The sequence below is a fragment of the Podarcis raffonei genome, chromosome 4 (assembly GCF_027172205.1).
Source record: "Podarcis raffonei isolate rPodRaf1 chromosome 4, rPodRaf1.pri, whole genome shotgun sequence".
NCBI classification, from domain to species: Eukaryota; Metazoa; Chordata; class Lepidosauria; order Squamata; family Lacertidae; genus Podarcis; species Podarcis raffonei.
Genome location: NC_070605.1, coordinates 14,715,572 through 14,733,427, shown reverse-complemented (window position 1 = coordinate 14,733,427; position 17,856 = coordinate 14,715,572). Strand labels below are relative to the sequence as shown.

The window sequence follows — 17,856 nt, the reverse complement described above, 5'->3', positions numbered from 1 at the left end:
TTCCAGACCCTTGATCATCTTGGTAGTCCTTCTCGACACACCTTGTCAATATCCTTCTTAAATTGTGGTGCCCAGAACTGGACCTTCAAGTTTATAGGTGTTATGTACTGAGTTGAATAGGATCCAAACTGCAGCAGTCTGATTGGTCCTAGAACAATAGGATCCAAAATGCAGCAGTCTGATTGGTCCTAGAACAATAGGATTCAGAATGCAGCAGTCTGATTGGTCCTATAACAATGCAGCAGTATGATTGGTCGACAGGAGCCACCCAATCCAGCTCCAGATAGAAGTGAATCCACAACCTGATTGGCCTACAGGAGAAGTCCGGAATTAGCCAATCACGTGCAGCCCATTGTGTAAATAATGTATATAAAGCAGATACTTTGAGGGGACTTCCATTCCTCCTCACCACTGTGAGCTGAATAAAGAGCATGAAATCACTTTGCGACTCTGAGTACATTTCAATAGGCAAGACTAACTTAGGTTCATAACTTTCAGTGGATCAATGCTGAAGATAATTTAGCTGGATAAAGCCCATGGTTTCGATTAGTCCCTGCTCCTTTTATTTATTTTGCACCCAAAAAATCTTTCTGATCCTCTGTTCAAAGAGACAACAGTCTGATGAAACAGCAAAACACCTGTCCTATAAGTTATGGCCTGTAAGTGGGGGGAGTATAGAATGGAATTTCTCCAAGCATGGTCCTCAGAAAGCATCACAGACCTTTTGTCATGTGGGGAAAAGAGGCAATTTCTTCTGCTGCATCCAGGGATGCTGTGAACATCCTTTAATCTATTAGCATTCTCAATGGTGCACACAAGTCCTAGCGCCAGAGGCCCTTCACAGTGTCAGGAATCTCATCACCACTCAGATCTAATCTGAAAATGCACACCCTGCATTTTCCATTTGGCTGTTTCAAGTTGCAAACCTGTTGATTTCAGACTCCCACTCCTGTAAGCAAGGGATTGAGAACTTGGTTGAGTACACGTTGTACACTATACACTCATTTAAAGCATGTGACTTCCCCAAAAGAATCTAGGAACTGTAGTTTGTTTTGGGTGCTGGGAGTTGTAGTTCTGTGAGGGGGCAAACTACAATTCTTAGGATTTTTTGCAGGCAAGCCCTGTGCTTTAAATGTGATCTATCTATTTATCTGGGGTGTACTTAAGCCCTGTAGCCCATGCTAGATTCCATCATCCTCATTTAGCATGTCCAGTGGTCATGGATGATGGAAGTTGTAGTCCAATAGTACAAAATAGTATCTTTCTCCACACCACACATAGTTTTATAAATCTAAAAGTTTGTTCTTTAAAAACCAGACAACTGCATCCTGAGACTAGCTGAAACTTATGAACACTGTTGTGTGCCTAGTGTAGAAGATAAAAAGCATGACCTTTGCTATTGTTATTGAACCTGGTTTGATCGCCTGGTGGTCCCTGCTTGTAAAGCTGATAATAATGGGACAGGATCCGACTTTTCCCTTAATATTGTGTGCACTGAGATTGTGGAATGAGAGACAGTGCGGAAGGGCAAAGCTTTATTATTCTGTGCTTTTCATCTTTCCTCCAAAGTTGGTTTGCCCATCCCTTTAATCATCAGTGCTCTCCTCGTCTGACTACCTCCCATTTATCTCTTCTTTGCTGCTACAAAGGTATTAACAATCTCTTTATCTTCCCCGTCTCTCATTAGAATGTTTGTGCAATCTCGCGTAGACTGTAGGAAATTGTTTGGCGGCGGTTTTTTTATTTTATTTTCCAAGATAAAAATAATAATCATCTACACATTCTGCTTCGGTGCCGAAATTGTTTTCCTAGTTTGTAGAATCTAATACTTTTGTTTCTGCAGGCTGTTGCGATTCCATTCACTAACTAAAATGATGAGATTTCTACAGAGATCTAAATAAATAAGGCAACCCTACAGACAAAGGGAGATGGGAACATTGTTGTTGTTTTTAAAAAACCTCTCAATGGATTATCCATTTTCTTTGGGTGCCTTTGATTCACACAATGTGGTTTTTTTATGTGCACCCCAATCTCTTTGCACTGAGAGACTCCAGGGGCACCAGCACATAATTTGGGTTTGGAAAGGAGGTCACTGGAGATTGTGGTGTCTTTGTGATTTATGGTTATATATACACAGGATGAACATAAGATGGAAGGGCTCACAGCCTGAACACTGCAACAGATCTTGCTTCCCTATTAGATTTCTAAGAGGGCAATCCTATGAGAAGATCCACTGGGATGTGCAGTTTAAGATGCAGTGGATCTTTGGCTCAGCCAGGCTCAGCTGATGTTAACTCCCAAGCCCTACCGGTGTAACTTCCTCAATCAATCAGATGAGCCACAGCTGGCTGAGTTGAGGTCAGGATAAGTCACCCTGCAGAAGAATTCCTGGGCTAGTCTATGCAGAAGAACCTGGCAATACAAGAGAATTGCCCTCTCCCCTTGCCCCGAGGTGTGAACAGAGAGTGGGGGGTTTGGAAGTTTGCCAGGGGAACTGGGTGTGAGGTGACAGGAAGAGAGAGTGTTGAGCCAAGGTTCTGCTGGGAAGAAGGAGGAAGTGGAAAGACTTGGGCCGGCTGGCTGGGAGAGATACCCTGGACTCCAGGGCTGTACTGCTGTGGGACCCAAGCCCCTCTTGAAATGACCATGCTGTACGATCTGGGCTCCCTCCATGCAGACTTGAAGGTGTAAATAGGGGAATGGACCATGTTTCTGAAAGCCACGAAAGCCTCTGTTGTGTCTCAATTCTCCAAAGGACCACAGACCCTGGGTGAGTGCCTGGAACCCCTTGGAATCTTGCTGCAGCTTGGCAGTGGGTGGTGGTGGAACTCAACTTTTGTAACACTTACGTTCTAACTCCATTTTTGGAAGGTAGTTGACCTCTGAATAAAGGGATGCGGGTGGCGTTGTGGGTTAAACCACAGAGCCTAGGACGTGCCGATCAGAAGGTTGGCGGTTCAAATCCCCGCGAAGGGGTGAGCTTCCGTTGCTTTGTCCTAGCTCCTGCCAACCTAGCAGTTCGAAAGCACCTCAAAGTGCAAGTAGATAAATAGGTAGCACTCTGGCGGGAAGTTAAACGGCATTTCCGTGCGCTGCTCTGGTTTGCCAGAAGCGGCTTAGTCATGCTGGCCACATGACCCGGAAGCTGTACGCCGGCTCCCTTGGCCAATAAAGCGAGATGAGCGCCGCAACCCCAGAGTCGACCACGACTAGACCTAATGGTCAGGGGTCCCTTTACCTTTTCCTTAGACCTCTGAATACCATTGCAAGAGGGAAGAGCGCTGTTGTGCTGAGGTTCTGCTTGTGGGCTTCCTATGGGCGTCTGGTGGACCACTGTTAAAACAGAGTTCTGGGCTAGATGGACCTTTGGTCTGATCCAGGAGGTCTCTTACGTTCATGAGGGCTATGTACGACAACCTCCATATGCTGTATGCCTCTGAATACCAGGTGCTGGAGAGCAGAAGTGGAAACAGTCTTATTGCGCTCAGGTGAGGCATATGGTTGGGCCACTGGGTCAGATCCTGGATGTTCTTATGTCCCTGGCAAATAGGGACAGTTGCCGTGTATGGAGCATGTTTCATTTCATTTCATTTCGCTTTTAATTTGCGTACCGCCTTTCTCTATTACTATACACAAGACAGTTAGCAAGCTGAAGAAACAACAAAATAGGCAGCAAAGATCAAAGAACAATCTGACAAGAAAGTCATAATATAAACATGATATTAAAACAAGTTATATCAAATAAAGCAATATTCAATAATCCATTAGAATATAATAGTAAACAGTAAAATTAAATATCAGCAAATAATAAATAGTTTACACTTTACAATTCCAATAAAGAATAACTAAACTATAATCAATAAAAATAACAGCAATTCACAATGCATAAATACCATACAAAACCATGTAAAAGGATCAAATGGAGAAACAAGGACATACAAATTACAATATATATTTTTTAAAAATATCCCTGAACTCCTTTTCTCTCCTCCCAGCTGGTTTTGCTGTTCTCAAAGGCATGGTCTGGGAAAGGTTCCTACTGATGGTCAAGGCAGGTGGGAAAAGCCATTGCCTGATGACCAGCACAAAGCCTCTATCTCCTCACCATGTCCTATATGATTGCAAAAAAAATGCAATGAAAAATGGAGCTCAGTTTATTTTAGGAGGATGAGGAGGGGGAAGTGCTGGGGAGAGTGTAGCCTATATATAATGAAAACTATGCTTGAGAACACCTGCTGTTCGTAGCCTAGATGAAGCCGTTGCTAGTGGCCCCAGCCTGGGATCCTTCAGCAAGAAATCACGCCAAAGAAAACCTCCTTTCTTTGACAAGCTTTCGCGGATCGGGGAGGGGAAGCGATTGACACGATGCATCTCGGCTTCGGCAATGCTCTTGACAGCTCCGGATGATGTTCTTCTAACTAAGCCAGAGCAATGTGGGCTGGAAGGGACAACGGTAAGATACGTCTGTGCTTGGAAGTCTTCACGTGTGGAGCAAATACTGATGGCTTGCTGTCAAATGGAGGCCCTTTTTTTCTCGGTGGAAGGTTTGCAGCCGTGATTTTCAGCACAGCCGTATTTCAGCAGGAACTCACTGGCAGTGGCATTGTGTGAGCAAACAGTGTCCAGGGGGGTGCACCTGCACTGGGGAGCTGGCTGTGGCACCCCAGCCCTCACCGCCAACCTCACTGGAGCAACCTCATGTCAGATCCAGGAAGGGGCGTCCTGGTGCTCCTCGTGTTGAGCGTTGGTGCCTCAGATGCCAGGAAAGGAGTGTGGGGCTTTTCTGGGCTGGGGGCGCCTGCATGGGGTGCCTGCTTCACACCCCCTCAAAAAACTGTCCCCAGGGCCACGGCCCCTTTGGCACTATAACTCAGTTTCGACACCTCTCAGGTGGGTGCCATTGCCATTACAGTGGTACCTCAGGTTACATACACTTCAGGTTACAGACTCCGCTAACCCAGGAATAGTACCTCGGGTTAAGAACTTTGCTTCAGGATGAGAACAGAAATCGTGCTCTGGTGGCGCGGCAGCAGCAGGAGGCCCCATTAGCTAAAATGGTGCTTCAGGTTAAGAACAGTTTCAGGTTAAGAACGGACCTCCAGAACGAATTAAGTACTTAACCAGAGGTACCACTGTATAAGAGAATGAGGGAGGCATTCATAGAGAATTCGGGCATCTCTTTTTCTAGAAAAGCAGCACTGGCTATATATATTAAAACCAAACTCCTATCACAGTTTACAAGGTTGTTGTGATGAACTTTGTATGTGCTGAGTTTTTTTGGAGAAAAAGCAGGCTATAGATGTAAAGAAAGTTGTTGTTTTTTTTGAAAAATCAAATATGTTGGATGTGGGAGTGATCAGGCACAGGGCTGGATATATCAAGCTTCCTCCTAAAATGGTGAAATCAAGCCAGTAAAAAGCAATAAAGTATAATAAAAATAATTAATAAAAATAAAAATAATTTATTATTTCTATCCCGCCCATCTGGCCGGGTTTCCCCAGCCACTCTGAGTGGCTTCCAACAAATATTAAAAGTACACTAAAATATCAGTCTTTAAAAACTTCCCTAAACAGGGAAACAATAGAGTTCAATTCCTTCCCCCACTTTACATGTAGTCCAGATATTTCAGACTACATCGCCAATCAGCACCAGCCAGCGCTTGCTTGCCTTATCCGATATTTCACAACCAAATTCTTGATAAGACTCAGCACGCCAGACCAGGTTTTGTCACAGCAGGCAGAAGTCGGTTGACTGATTAATTCTCCAATTCAAGGCAAATTAATTACCTAAGCACATTAATCAGTGCTCCAGCTCTAACACTAGTGAAGCTAAACCTTCTACAAAAGTAGCAGAACTGCAGAATATAAAGGGTTTTTTGGTGGTGGGGATGGGGAAGGATAGCTTAGATTTCTCCTCTGTCTTTGGAGTATCAAGGTTTGTTTTCTTAAGATCCTCTAATTAAGTTTATTTTGGATACTAACCTGAAGACAAAGCTAATATGCAAAGCTAATTAACCTTGGCTGCCATCCAGGATTATTAATAATCCACTTGTATGTAGGGTCCTGAGCCTGTTCTACACAGCAGATAATTTCTTGATGCCCATCTGGCCAGAGAGCTGGGTTTTGTTTTGTTTTTTATCCTGGCACAAATTCCTATCCCAGGCTCTTCCAAATGCTTGGGCAGGTGAAGGTATAAGTGTCGAGTTTGCATCTGAGAGAACTAAAATGGATCCTAGTTGTACACTGTGTCATTGGTTCATCTGCTACTTCATTTGTTGCCTCTGTTTGCTTGAGAGCATTCAGATATGTAGGAAATCTGGGCATCATATAAAGGCCACATTCGCACCTTACATTTAAAACGCTATGATACCACATTAAACAGTCATGGCTTCCCCCCTCAAATATTCTGGGAGTTGTAGTTACTAAAGAGCAGGGATTGAACATGGAAACTTCTGCATGCATGCCAAGCAGATGCTGTACCTCTGAGCTACAGCCTTCCCCATAAATCAGAGGTTTTCAACCTTTTTTGAGTCCACAGCTCCCTTGACCAACTACAGTGGTGCCTCGCAAGACGAAATTAATTCGTTCCATGAATTTTTTCGTCTAGCGGATTTTTCGTCTTGCGAAGCATGAAATCCCATAGGAATGCATTGAAAATCAATTAATGCGTTCCTATGGTCAAAAAAAGTCCAAACAAAGCCAAATTTGGTACAACAAGAGTTTATTAAGTGCTCTTTAAAGTAACACATACTGTAAAGAGCATTTCAAAATTCAAACCCAGAATTTTTTTTAAAAAACAGCAGAGTGGCCCAATGGTCACAGAAAATCATAAAAATGCAGGGAAAAAAACCACAAGCTTCCAGATTCTTGCAAACCCCTCCCCAACTGTTCCCCCAGCCACCCAGGACACAGAAATTCAAATCCAGAATTTTTTTTAAAAAACAGCAGAGTGGCCCAATGGTCACAGAAAATCATAAAAATGCAGAAAGAAACCACAAGCTTCCAGATTCTTGCAAACCCCTCCCCAACTGTTCCCCCACCCACCCAGCACACAGAAATTCAAATCCAGATTTAAAAAAAAAAAAACAGCAGAGTGCCCCAATGGTCACAGAAAATCATAAAAATGCAGAAAAAACACACACAAGCTTCCAGATTCTTGCAAACCCCTCCCCAAACCAAGTCCTTGAATTCCAAACACCCCAACCCAAAATCCAAACCCCCCCCCAAAAAGTTTTAAAAGCTTAACTTACCAAATGGCTGCAAAAGAAGTTTTGGAAAAGCTTCAAAAATCACCAAAGTCTTTAAAAACCTCAAAAAAGGCTACTATGTACACTGCGTTCTATGAGTTGCTCCTCGAAGTCAAGTCGCAACTGTATTAACGGTGTTAAGAAAAAGGAAACAAACTTGCAAGACGTTTTCGTCTTGCGAAGCAAGCCCATAGGGAAATTCGTCTTGCGAAGCAGCTCATAAAACGGAAAACCCTTTCGTCTAGCGAGTTTTCCGTCTTGCGGGGCACCACTGTACATTCTTTATGTGGCATCCCTGTGGGGCTCAGGAGCCCAGTTATGTCACCCCTTTCCTGCCGAGCTGGTAGCCTCTCACCCTTTTTCGAACCCTTCTCCTTGTGGAGAAGAAGAAGAAGAGGAGGAGGAACAGGAGGAGGAGTTTGGATTTGATACCCCGCTTTATCACTACCTGAAGGAGTCTCAAAGCGGCTAACATTCTCCTTTCTCCTTCCTCCCCCACAACAAACACTCTGTGAGATGAGTGGGGCTGAGAGACTTCAGAGAAGTGCGACTAGCCCAAGGTCACCCAGCAGCTGCGTGTGGAGGAACAGGGAATCGAACCCGGTTCACCAGATTACGAGTCCACTGCTCTTAACCACTACACCACACTGGCTCTCCCCCAGCCTCCTCCCTTCTCCCCTCTCCTTGGGAGTCTTCTGGGCAGCCGCTGTGCCTGGTCTCTGAGCCACACACCTCCTGCCCCAAAGAGAGGTGCCTCTTCACACTGCCCCATAGGGGCCTGGGAAGAGGATGCCCCCAGCCTTAGCGGCCTGACGGAAACTGGCCAAAGCTGAACGTGAGGCCAGGATCTTACCTTGGGAGGCAGCAGCGGCAGCATCGGGTACTGCCAGGCCTGCATGGTGGAAAGTGTTATGTATTAAGATTAGTGGCAGTTCTCACTCAGGGCCACCAGTATGTAAATGAAGGATTGAAAACTGTCGCTCCTGATTGGTTAGCTAGTTGTGAGTTGTTACCGTTTCAAGTTACTTAGTATTATATAAAGCAGCCAGTTAGGTTGCAGTCAGTCTCATTCCAGGGGCAGTTCTAACTACTGCAATAAAGAGCTGTGAATCCAACAGAGCTGTGTCCTTCGTCCATCTTTTCCACTATTCAACAGAAAGGCTACCCTTCAGTACTGGGCACTCAACTCCCAGGCCGGCCTTGCATACATCAAGCACAAGAAGGGCCAGTGCAGAACCTGTCTGCCTGGCTGGCCTCCCACTATCCATTCCCAACAGGAAGGACTGGCAGATTTTCTGGCTGGGATCCTTCGCCCACTTGCTTGCTTACTCCAAGGCTATCTCAGCTCTGGGTAACCAGCACCCCCTGGCCAGGCACAGAGGCACCATTCACGGGGCTTGAAGCCAGGGCTGCTGCAACAAACAGCTGCACAAGCCTTTGGGAGGCAGAGACGCAAGAGGGCATCAGAGGAGGGAGGGAAGGAAAGAGGGACAGAGGCCAGTGTTAAACCACTGCCATAAACGAAAGTATAGGGGCATTGGAAGCTGCCTTACACTGAATCGGACCATTGGTCCATCTAGCTCCATATTGTCTACACTGGCTGGCAGTGGCTTTCCCCATGTGGAGGCAGTAGTCTCTCCCAGCCCTACCTGGAGATGCTGGGGACTGAACTTGAGACCTTCTTCACACAAAGCTAGTGCTCTTCCACTGAGCTATGGCCTTTCCGGCTGTGCCCAGGTAAGCACTTTACTCAGGGAGCCCTCAAATCCGCAGCTATCTTCTTGGATGCTAACCTTATTTCCCTGGGCCACTGCTTAACAGTCACAACCGAGTCTTACTCTCCACTCCATCGCCTGCAGTGGCATCAAGCAATTTCAGGGCAAAATGGTTCCTTGGGATGCTCCTCCGAAAAGTCCCGAATGTCGACGTGTCTGTCTTGGTACATTTCACCTTGCTATTCCTTTTCCGATGGACATTAACATTCTGCAGCTGCAGCGCCTGTAGTCAATAGTCACAGGGGCCAGTTCTTTCCTTTCCTCACTTCTGCAGGGCATCCTTACCTTGACCCTCACTACATCCCAGTTCTGTTTGTGTTTTACTTAACTGGCTCCAAAATTAACAAGCCGCCTGCAAAACTGTACAGCCTGTGCTGCGTAAAGCAGAAGCAGGAACAGTGATAAAAGTCCTTTGGAATCTTTGTTTTGCAATTACGTTTTCAACATTTTTTTATCAAATACAATCAAAACAAAATTCTGTCTTTTCTATTATGTTTGCTGACTTCCCACCCCTTTTCCCACGGAGTTTTCTCTCCCCTTCTGCTGCACCCTAAATTCTATCTATCAAATCATAACCACAATACTATAATCCATGCATAGGTAAACTAAGGCCTGGGGGCCAGATCCGGCCCAATCGCCTTCTAAATCCGGCCTGCAGACGGTCCGGGAATCAGTATATTTTTACATGGGTAGAATGTGTCCTTTTATTTAAAATGCATCTCTGGGTTATTTGTGGGGCCTGCCTGGTGTTTTCACATGAGTAGAATGTGTGCTTTTATTTAAAATGCATCTCTGGGTTATTTGTGGGGCATAGGAATTTGTTCATTTTCCTCCCAAAATATAGTCTGCCCCCCCGCAAGGTCTGAGGGACAGTGGACTGGCCCCCTGCTGAAAAAGTCTGCTGACCCCTGCAGTATAATCCAGTTACTTCTGTTGCTCAAATCCTGCTTGCGAGTCCATCATACTGCATTTCTTTAGATACTTCCCCCAAAAGGCATCCATTCTTTCTTAAAACACTCATCATTAGATTCTCTTAATTCTGCCCATTCTGCACGGTCCATTTCTTACTAATCCATTCTTCTTTTGTTGGAAAAATGTCCTCTGGAATCTATTGTGATGTAGTATTTAAACAATGGGTGGGGCACCTCCATTCTCTCCGCATTTGTCCTCCTGGAATGAGGTTCCTCAGTGATGAGGAACCTTTGCCCCTTGAGATGATGCTGGATTCCCAACTCCTATCAGTCCCAGCCAGCGTGGCTATTGGACAAGGATGGTGGGAGTTGTACAGCAACACAGGTCGTGACAGCAAACACCTGAGACGGTCTGCTTTAACCTACCACTGCTGGGTGATAAAATTTCACGAAATAATTTATTACCCTCTGGGGTCCCCCCCCAATATCTATATACATATTGCAGTCAGACAATAAAGGGGTATTGCATTTGTCACATTTAAAGAAAGACATCTTACAAATCAGTTCAAATGAGTTGGACTGATGTTTGCCCATCGCCTGTGCAAATATTTGATACCCTTAATATTTGAAGTCATTCCCTTTTTTTTTTTAATACAAAGGATCTAATGAAAGGTTTATTAGATTAGAAAAGTGTAAGCTCTGTGATTCACTCTTTTTTCCTACCTGAATTGTGTTTTTAGATTTTTTGCTATTCTGCCATCTGATAGGGAATGGTTATTAACGGATAAACAAACCGAACTCACATGCAAAGGAGAGAAGGTAGATTGCTTTGTTGAGAGATTGACTTGTTTTGTTGATTATTGGAATGAATGATATGGAAATGCAAGGCTTGATTGGCAGGGTGGAAGGCAGGGGAGCCATCAGTAGGTGGACGAAAGGCCGCTAACTCTAGTTTTGACTTGATCCTTCTACAAGGGCAACACTGAGACTAAGGAGGGGGCTGAGGGCTGAGAGCCAGGGCTACCCCCTGGACTGGTTGTGGGTAAGAAGGCAGACTGAGGTCAGTAGGCTGGTGCCTCGTTTGCCCTAGCCGAGCAACCACCTGGGCTGCTTATGTAAAAAATACAACTTCTAATTCCCTTAGGACTGCATGCATCCAAAATTGGCAGTGGTTAGGAAAATGGGGTGGGGGAGGCAGAAGGAAATATTGTCTTGTTTTGTAATATACTTGCAAGGAGACTCTTCCAGCGAAAATGTTTACTCTCAGTATCATTCAGTAGTGATTAGCTTTGCATTATTCATATATTCATGTAATATTCATGATTAATACAATATTTTAAAAGGGAAATGGTTCTTTAAAAAGTCTCAGCATCCTAGAACAGTAAATTATGTGTCAGCACCTCTCTGCTGAAAAGGAGCCAGAAATGAATTCCCAAATACAACAGGTGCAGATTTGTTTGTGGGTTTTCGGTAAACAACCCGTAACCTCTCTATCTGGCATATCAAATGCCGCCAGGTATTTTAATAAAAAGATTATATTATTTCTCGTTCACCTACAGACATTCAGGAGTTTTACGAAGTGACGCTGCTAAACTCCCAGAAAAGTTGCCAGGAGAAAATAGAAGAAGCAAACCAAGTTGCTGAGAAATGGGAGAAGAAGACACAGTCTCTGGCAACAGACGACGAAAGTCAGCCCCAAACCCGAGAGGTAAGGTAAAGGTAAAGGGTAAAGGGACCCCTGACCATTAGGTCCAGTTGTGGCCGACTCTGGGGTTGCGGTGCTCATCTCGCTCTATAGGCCAAGGGAGCCGGCGTACAGCTTCCGGGTCCTGTGGCCAGCATGACTAAGCCGCTTCTGGCAAACCAGAGCAGCACACGGAAACGCCGTTTACCTTCTCGCCAGAGGAAGGTATTTATCTACTTGCCCTTTGACGTGCTTTCAAACTGCTAGGTTGGCAGGAGCAGGGACCGAGCAATGGGAGCTCACCCCATCGTGGGGATTTGACCCGCAGACCTTCTGATCGGCAAGTCCTAGGCTCTGGTTTAACCCACAGTGCCACCTGCTTCCCACACTGCGTACAGTGCTTTAATTAATGGCTCGATCACACAGTGCATCAATAAACAGAACTGGTCCAGGACTTGGAAACACGTGTCACACTGAGCAGTGATACAGTTGTGGGCAGCAGTAAAGTTTGGACCTGTATGGGTGCGCCAGAAGAGCATCCTGCTGCTGCAAGTGCACAGCCCCAACCTCGTGTCATGGCTGGACACAGAGGAATGGTGGGGGGCACCAGGTGGGGAACCCCCAAGGGAAGAAGGCTCAGAGCCCGGGGAGTTGTGTGGGACAACGATGAGTGGTCACAGGGAGAAGAAGACTGGGAGGAAGTGGTGTCTGAAGCTGAAGGGGTAACAGGTCTTAGTGAGCAGGGAGAGTCTGTGGCAGAAAGAAGTCCGGAATCAGAAGTGGAAGCAGGCCAAGAGGCAGAGAAGAGTAATGGGTGTCTCCCGCTCTTGCTGCGACAAGCTCCGCTCCTTCCTGGTCTCCCAGGATCAGAAGAGGTATGAAGAGGGAGGAGCACAGACAGGCGCGTCAGCTGGTCTCAGATTGCTTGGGAGGGACACAGGGAGGAAGAGATTCAGGCAGCTGTGGGAAGACCTTTAGGCTCTACAGCTGTATCATAGTGGCAAAACCTACCAAGAGGAGTTGCTGTGCCCATTAGGCCTGAAACTCTTGAGCTAACCTGGTTCCTTTTCAGAAAGAGTTCACTAACTCCATGTAATTTATTACTGACACCTGCTCCTTGCTCCTCCTCCTTCTTTGGCGATTGATTGTCTTCCATAAACATGGTTTTAACAATGAGTCCGTAAGTGATTGTGGAGGCCAATTGTGGACCCACACGTCCTTCCACAGTGGGGACATTGGTTTCCGGGCGGCAGTTGATCACGGTGAGGATTTGCCAAGAGGGCCTTCCTCCTAGCACGTTTTTCTCTTACGTCCTGAGTTCGAGTGTCTTCAAAGCCCTTGACACCTTCGGTAAAGGCTGTTCTCCAATTGGAGTGCTTGCAGGCAAGTGTTTCCCAATTGTTTATGTTTATACTACATTTTTAAAGATTTGGCTTGAGAGAGTCTTTAAACCTTTTTTGATGATCACCAGCATTACACTTTCCATTTCTAAGTTCGGAAAAGAGTAGTTGCTTTGGAAGACGATCATCAGGCATCCGCACAACATGACCAGTGCAATGAAGTTGATGTTGGCGAATCATTGCTCCTTACAGCTTACCACCTTCCTGCCCAACTCCAGCCCTGCACCAGTAAGCTGCAGTGATGCTGGTGCCCTGAGGGTGGCTAGTAAGCTGCTGTTGCCAGGGAGAAGAGTGCTGCACACCCAAAGCAGCTCACTGCTTGGGTGGGGCAGAGCTGCTTTGTTAGCATCCCAGCAGGTGTGTTGCTGTTGCTTCCTGGGAGGGTTGGGTTGGCAGGGACGTAGATATGCTGACAGGAGTGCTGCTGAGGAGGCTTAGCTGGCCAGATAGTTAAGGCCAGTGTTGTTGTTGTTTAGTCGTGTCCGACTCTTCGTGACTCCATGGACCAGAGCACGCCAGGCACTTCTGTCTTCGGACAGTTAAATATTCGGCATTTGTATGGGCTTCTCCGGTGTCCTCAAAGCACTTCACATGAGCCATTGTAATAATCCTTACAACGAACGCCTAGGAAGCCACTGCAGATCTGCAGCTAGGCTGGCAGTGGTTCTCAACCTGTGGGTCCCCAGATGTTGTTGGACTACAACTCCCATCATCCCTGACCACTGATCATGCTGGCTGGGAATTATGGGAGTTGTAGTCCAACAACATCTGGTGACCCACAGGTTGAGAAACACTGAGCTAGGGTGTCATGTATTCCTGGCAGCCTCCTGTGTGCAAGAGCTAGGTTGTTGCATTCTGCACCATCTGCACTGCAAAGAACGAAGCCAGTCATATGGGAGTCACTTAGCATCGAGGCTGCAAAGGCATGAATGATATGGTTGATCCCTTGGTGTGCACACTTCGACGATAGCCGGCCCCAGCTGCTACCAGTATGCATCATTTGAGGAGAGCCCTCCTAGACGCCAGAGGTCTAGGAACAGCCTGCGCCTGACAGTGACACCTCTTTTTATTATTTATTTTAGCTATTTCATAAAATGTATACAGTGCACCGCTTGACCTCAAACCCATTCACGAAACAATGACCTCAGGAAAAATGCACAACCGTACTCTGAAACATACAAAAGCCAAAATACTAAAACAGATTAAAGTTACCTCAGCCTTCTAAGCATCTGGGTAGGCTTGTCTAAACAACGATGTTTTTAGCAGGCACCGAAAAGGGTACAGCGAAGTGGGCCTGTGAGCTAGATGTGCGCCAGACAACACACAGCATACAACACACCCAACGCACACCTAAAGCCCATTATTTTCCCCAAAGAATCCTGGGAACAGAATCCCTCACAGAACTAAAGTTCCCAGCACCCTTCATAAACCACAGTTCCCAGAATTCCTTGGGGGAAGTCATGTGCTTTGGTTGTACTTTAAATGTGTGCTGTGGATCTGCCCTGTGGGCTCTTTCTCTGTGTGTGCCTTCTGGAACCTTCTAGAGCCGAGTGGAATAGCCCATTAGGGCAAACGGAGCACTGCCTTGCCAACCTCAGTGTGCCCTCTGCCTGTGGCAGCTTCTGCTTCCATCAGTCCCAATGTTGCCCTTGTTAAACTGAGGAGGAAGATAAAACTGGAATTAGTTGGCTATGCCTGTCATTGGCTCTGGCTCCAACTACTTTTGGGGCTCATTGTCTTCTACCAATGGGCACCAGCCGCCATTGCTAGAGCTCCAGTCCTTTCCTGGTGTGCCTTGACTCTTTGTCATGCAAGCACCTTCACATTCAGTTCTCCTCAGGTTGTCGAAAAAGCAGCAGTTTCTAGAACCTTCTCTGAGGTAAAAGCAAGCTTTCTTCTTCTTCTTCTTCTTCTTCTTCTTCTTCTTCTTCTTCTTCTTCTTCTTCTTCTTCTACCTTAGGCAAGGGATGTATTTGTTTTACTTCTTTTCTATTTGTTCCCTCTCTCATGAGGGTTTATTTATATATATTTCATTCGCTCTCCCCTTCCACACAACCCCCTTCCTAACCCCCAGTGTGGTGGAAATAGTCTTACAGTTTTCAGTCTAATTTCCATTTTATTCTTCTCACAGAGCTACAATTTCCAGCGTGGTTTAACAATTAACCCCTCTCCCCAGGGAACTCTGGGAACTGTAGTTCTGCATGGGAAATAGGGGGCCACCTAACAACATACAACACCCTTGACAAACTACATTTCCCAGCATTCTTTGGGGGAAGCCATGGTATAAACTGGTATGATACTGCCTTGGACTGGGCAGCTCTTCAAATAGAGGAGTGTCCTCTGTAAAGTGTGATACCCGGCCACCCTATTCCCCTCAGAGATTTTTAAATACGTCTGTCTGACACACAATTCTGCGGTAATGGTTTTGTAATGTAAGGCAACCACATTCGTAATCTCCTTTCTTTGGTACCAGTAAAAAAAGTCCAAAGGTTGTTGGTTGTTGTTCTACCAGAAACTGTAATTCCTCAGAAAACCAAACTTCCCTCAGTCAGGTGAGAGAGGACACAGCTTTCCTTACAAATTAATGTTTTACCTTTTTGGGAACAAGGCTTCTCATCTTTTCTGGTTAGGAAGTAAGAAAAATAGAAAACAATCTTGTTTGGCACTAGAAGCAATAACTTTTTCCTCAGCGTAACGGGGCTCCTATTCAGGTGTGCACACTTTTAATAAAAGGCTCCACTTGGTTCCACTTTTAACCTCTACTTTCATTAGCCCAGGCTCTGAAGCGCCGCATTTTCAGTCAGTAATGCTCTCGCCCTTTTATTCAGGGAGAAAATTGAGGTGAAAGAAAGGAACTCACTGCTGTCAGTCTTCAGTATGAGGCTGCAAACTGCAGGCCTGACTGGTGCTTGTATCACAACACGAACAGACTATTAATTCTCTAGCAGGGCTTGTTTGCAGGAGTTGCTTATGGAAGGGTTTTTTTTGGTACCCTGTTGAAGGAGAATCTGGGAGAAATGGGATTGTTAACCATTTTGCGTGGTTAAGGGCATATTGCCTACGCCGGTGAGCTAAACTGGCTTAACTGCAGTGCTGAGAAATGTATGAACAATCATTCAAGGAAAGATTACAACATCTGGGGCTTTTTAGTTTAGAAAAAAAGTAAGCGGAGGGGCATGACACAGCTATATAAAATTATGCATGGTGTGGGAAAAGGGCATAGGGTTATTTCTTTCTTTCTCTCATAATACTAGGGTCATCCAATGAAGCTGAATGTTGGAAGATAAAACCATGGAATCATAAAATCATTGGAAGGGACCCCAAGGGTTGTTGAGCTTTTATTTTGGGGGGGGGGGCAAATTTGTTGAGCTTTTTTTAAATTTTTGACCAAAGTTGTTGATCTCTTTTTCTACACTTCTGATATGGGTTGCCAGACATTTCAGCGATTTTCGCCCAGACGCTGCTTCCGAGGGCCGACTCCAAGCCATGTCCAGGAAATTTCGGACGTATGGCAGCCCTAATCCTACTACAATCCCTTGCAGTACAGGAATCTCAGCTAAAATATTCATGGCAAATGGCCATCCAATCTCTGCTTAAAAACCTCCAAGGAAGGAGAGCCCACAACCACGGGCGAAGGAAGTGGGGGGCGGAGGGGGTGGTCCGACCCAGGTGCCACACGGGTGTGTGTGTGAGAGAGACAAGATGGCCCCTGCCTCCCCCCCCAGCTGTAGAGCGGCCGAGGGTGCATGCAGTCTATATGGACTGCGCATGTGTGACACCCCACACATGCACACTCCATACGGGATGCCACACATGTGCAATCCACATGGACACTGTGCAAGCGGCTGCCCATATGCGACATCTTGTACGGACTGCGCATGTGTGGCATCCCGTATGGAGTGTGCATGTGTTGGGTGTCACACATGCACAGTCCGTACGGGATGCCGCACATGCGCACTCCGTACGGGCTACCCCACCCCAGGTGCTGGAGAGGGTTCCTCCGCTACTTCCCACAACCTCCTGAGGGAGACTGTTCCTGTGTTGAACAGCTCTTACTGTCAGAAAGCTTTTCCAGATGTTTAGTTGGAATCTCCTTTCTTGCAACTTGAAGCCATTGGTTCGAGTCCTGCCCTCCAGATCAGGAGAAAACAAGCTTGCTCCATCTTCCATGGGACAGCCCTTGAGATGTTTGAAGACGGCTATCATAGCTTAGTCTCTCTTTTCCAGGCTAAACATACTTAGCTCCTTCAACCACTCCTCATAAGGCTTGGTTTCAATACCAGTAATCTTGGTTGCCCTCCTCTGCACTCATTCTAGCTTGTCAACATCCTTATCTTAAATTGTGGTCCCCAGAATTGGTCACAATATTCCACGTGTGGTTTGACCAAGGCAGAATAGAGTGGCACTATGACTCCCCTTGATTTGGAAACTAGACTTCTGTTGATACAGAAGTATAAAGAAAGTATTTCTTCACACAGCTCATTGTTAAACCAGTGGCAGATTTACGGTCTATGAGGGCCTGTGAGCTGCCCTTTGGGGACTACCTCTTTGTTGACCTAAATAAATGTGACCATGTCAAAATTAGGGGCGTATGAGAAGATGATAACAATAGCGTTTCTGCCTTTGCTTCTCTCCCCGCTTCCCCAGACAACTTGGAAATAATCCCTGCTGTGGGCCAGGCAGGAGGAAAAGGTCATGATAACATTTTATCTGAAATGCACCCCCCCTCTAAAAATAAAATTAAAAATCCCGTTGGGAACTATCAGGAAAAAACACCGTGATGATAATAATGATGATAATGCCTCTGCAATGCTCTGCCCCCCAACCACTTGGGAGCAAT

The 17,856-nt window shown here is 45.9% G+C and overlaps 1 protein-coding gene across 10 annotated transcripts in view; it reads left to right on the top strand.

Annotated features, from left to right (window-relative positions):
• The window catches only part of DLG2 (discs large MAGUK scaffold protein 2), an 891,570-nt gene that overhangs the window by 111,760 nt on the left and 761,954 nt on the right, over positions 1 to 17,856 (top strand). For all 10 annotated transcript variants that reach the window (XM_053385482.1, XM_053385478.1, XM_053385484.1 and 7 more), the window contains one exon: positions 11,492 to 11,640. In XM_053385482.1, coding sequence (XP_053241457.1) covers positions 11,492 to 11,640 — 149 coding nt within the window. The remainder of the gene's footprint in view (positions 1 to 11,491; positions 11,641 to 17,856) is intronic.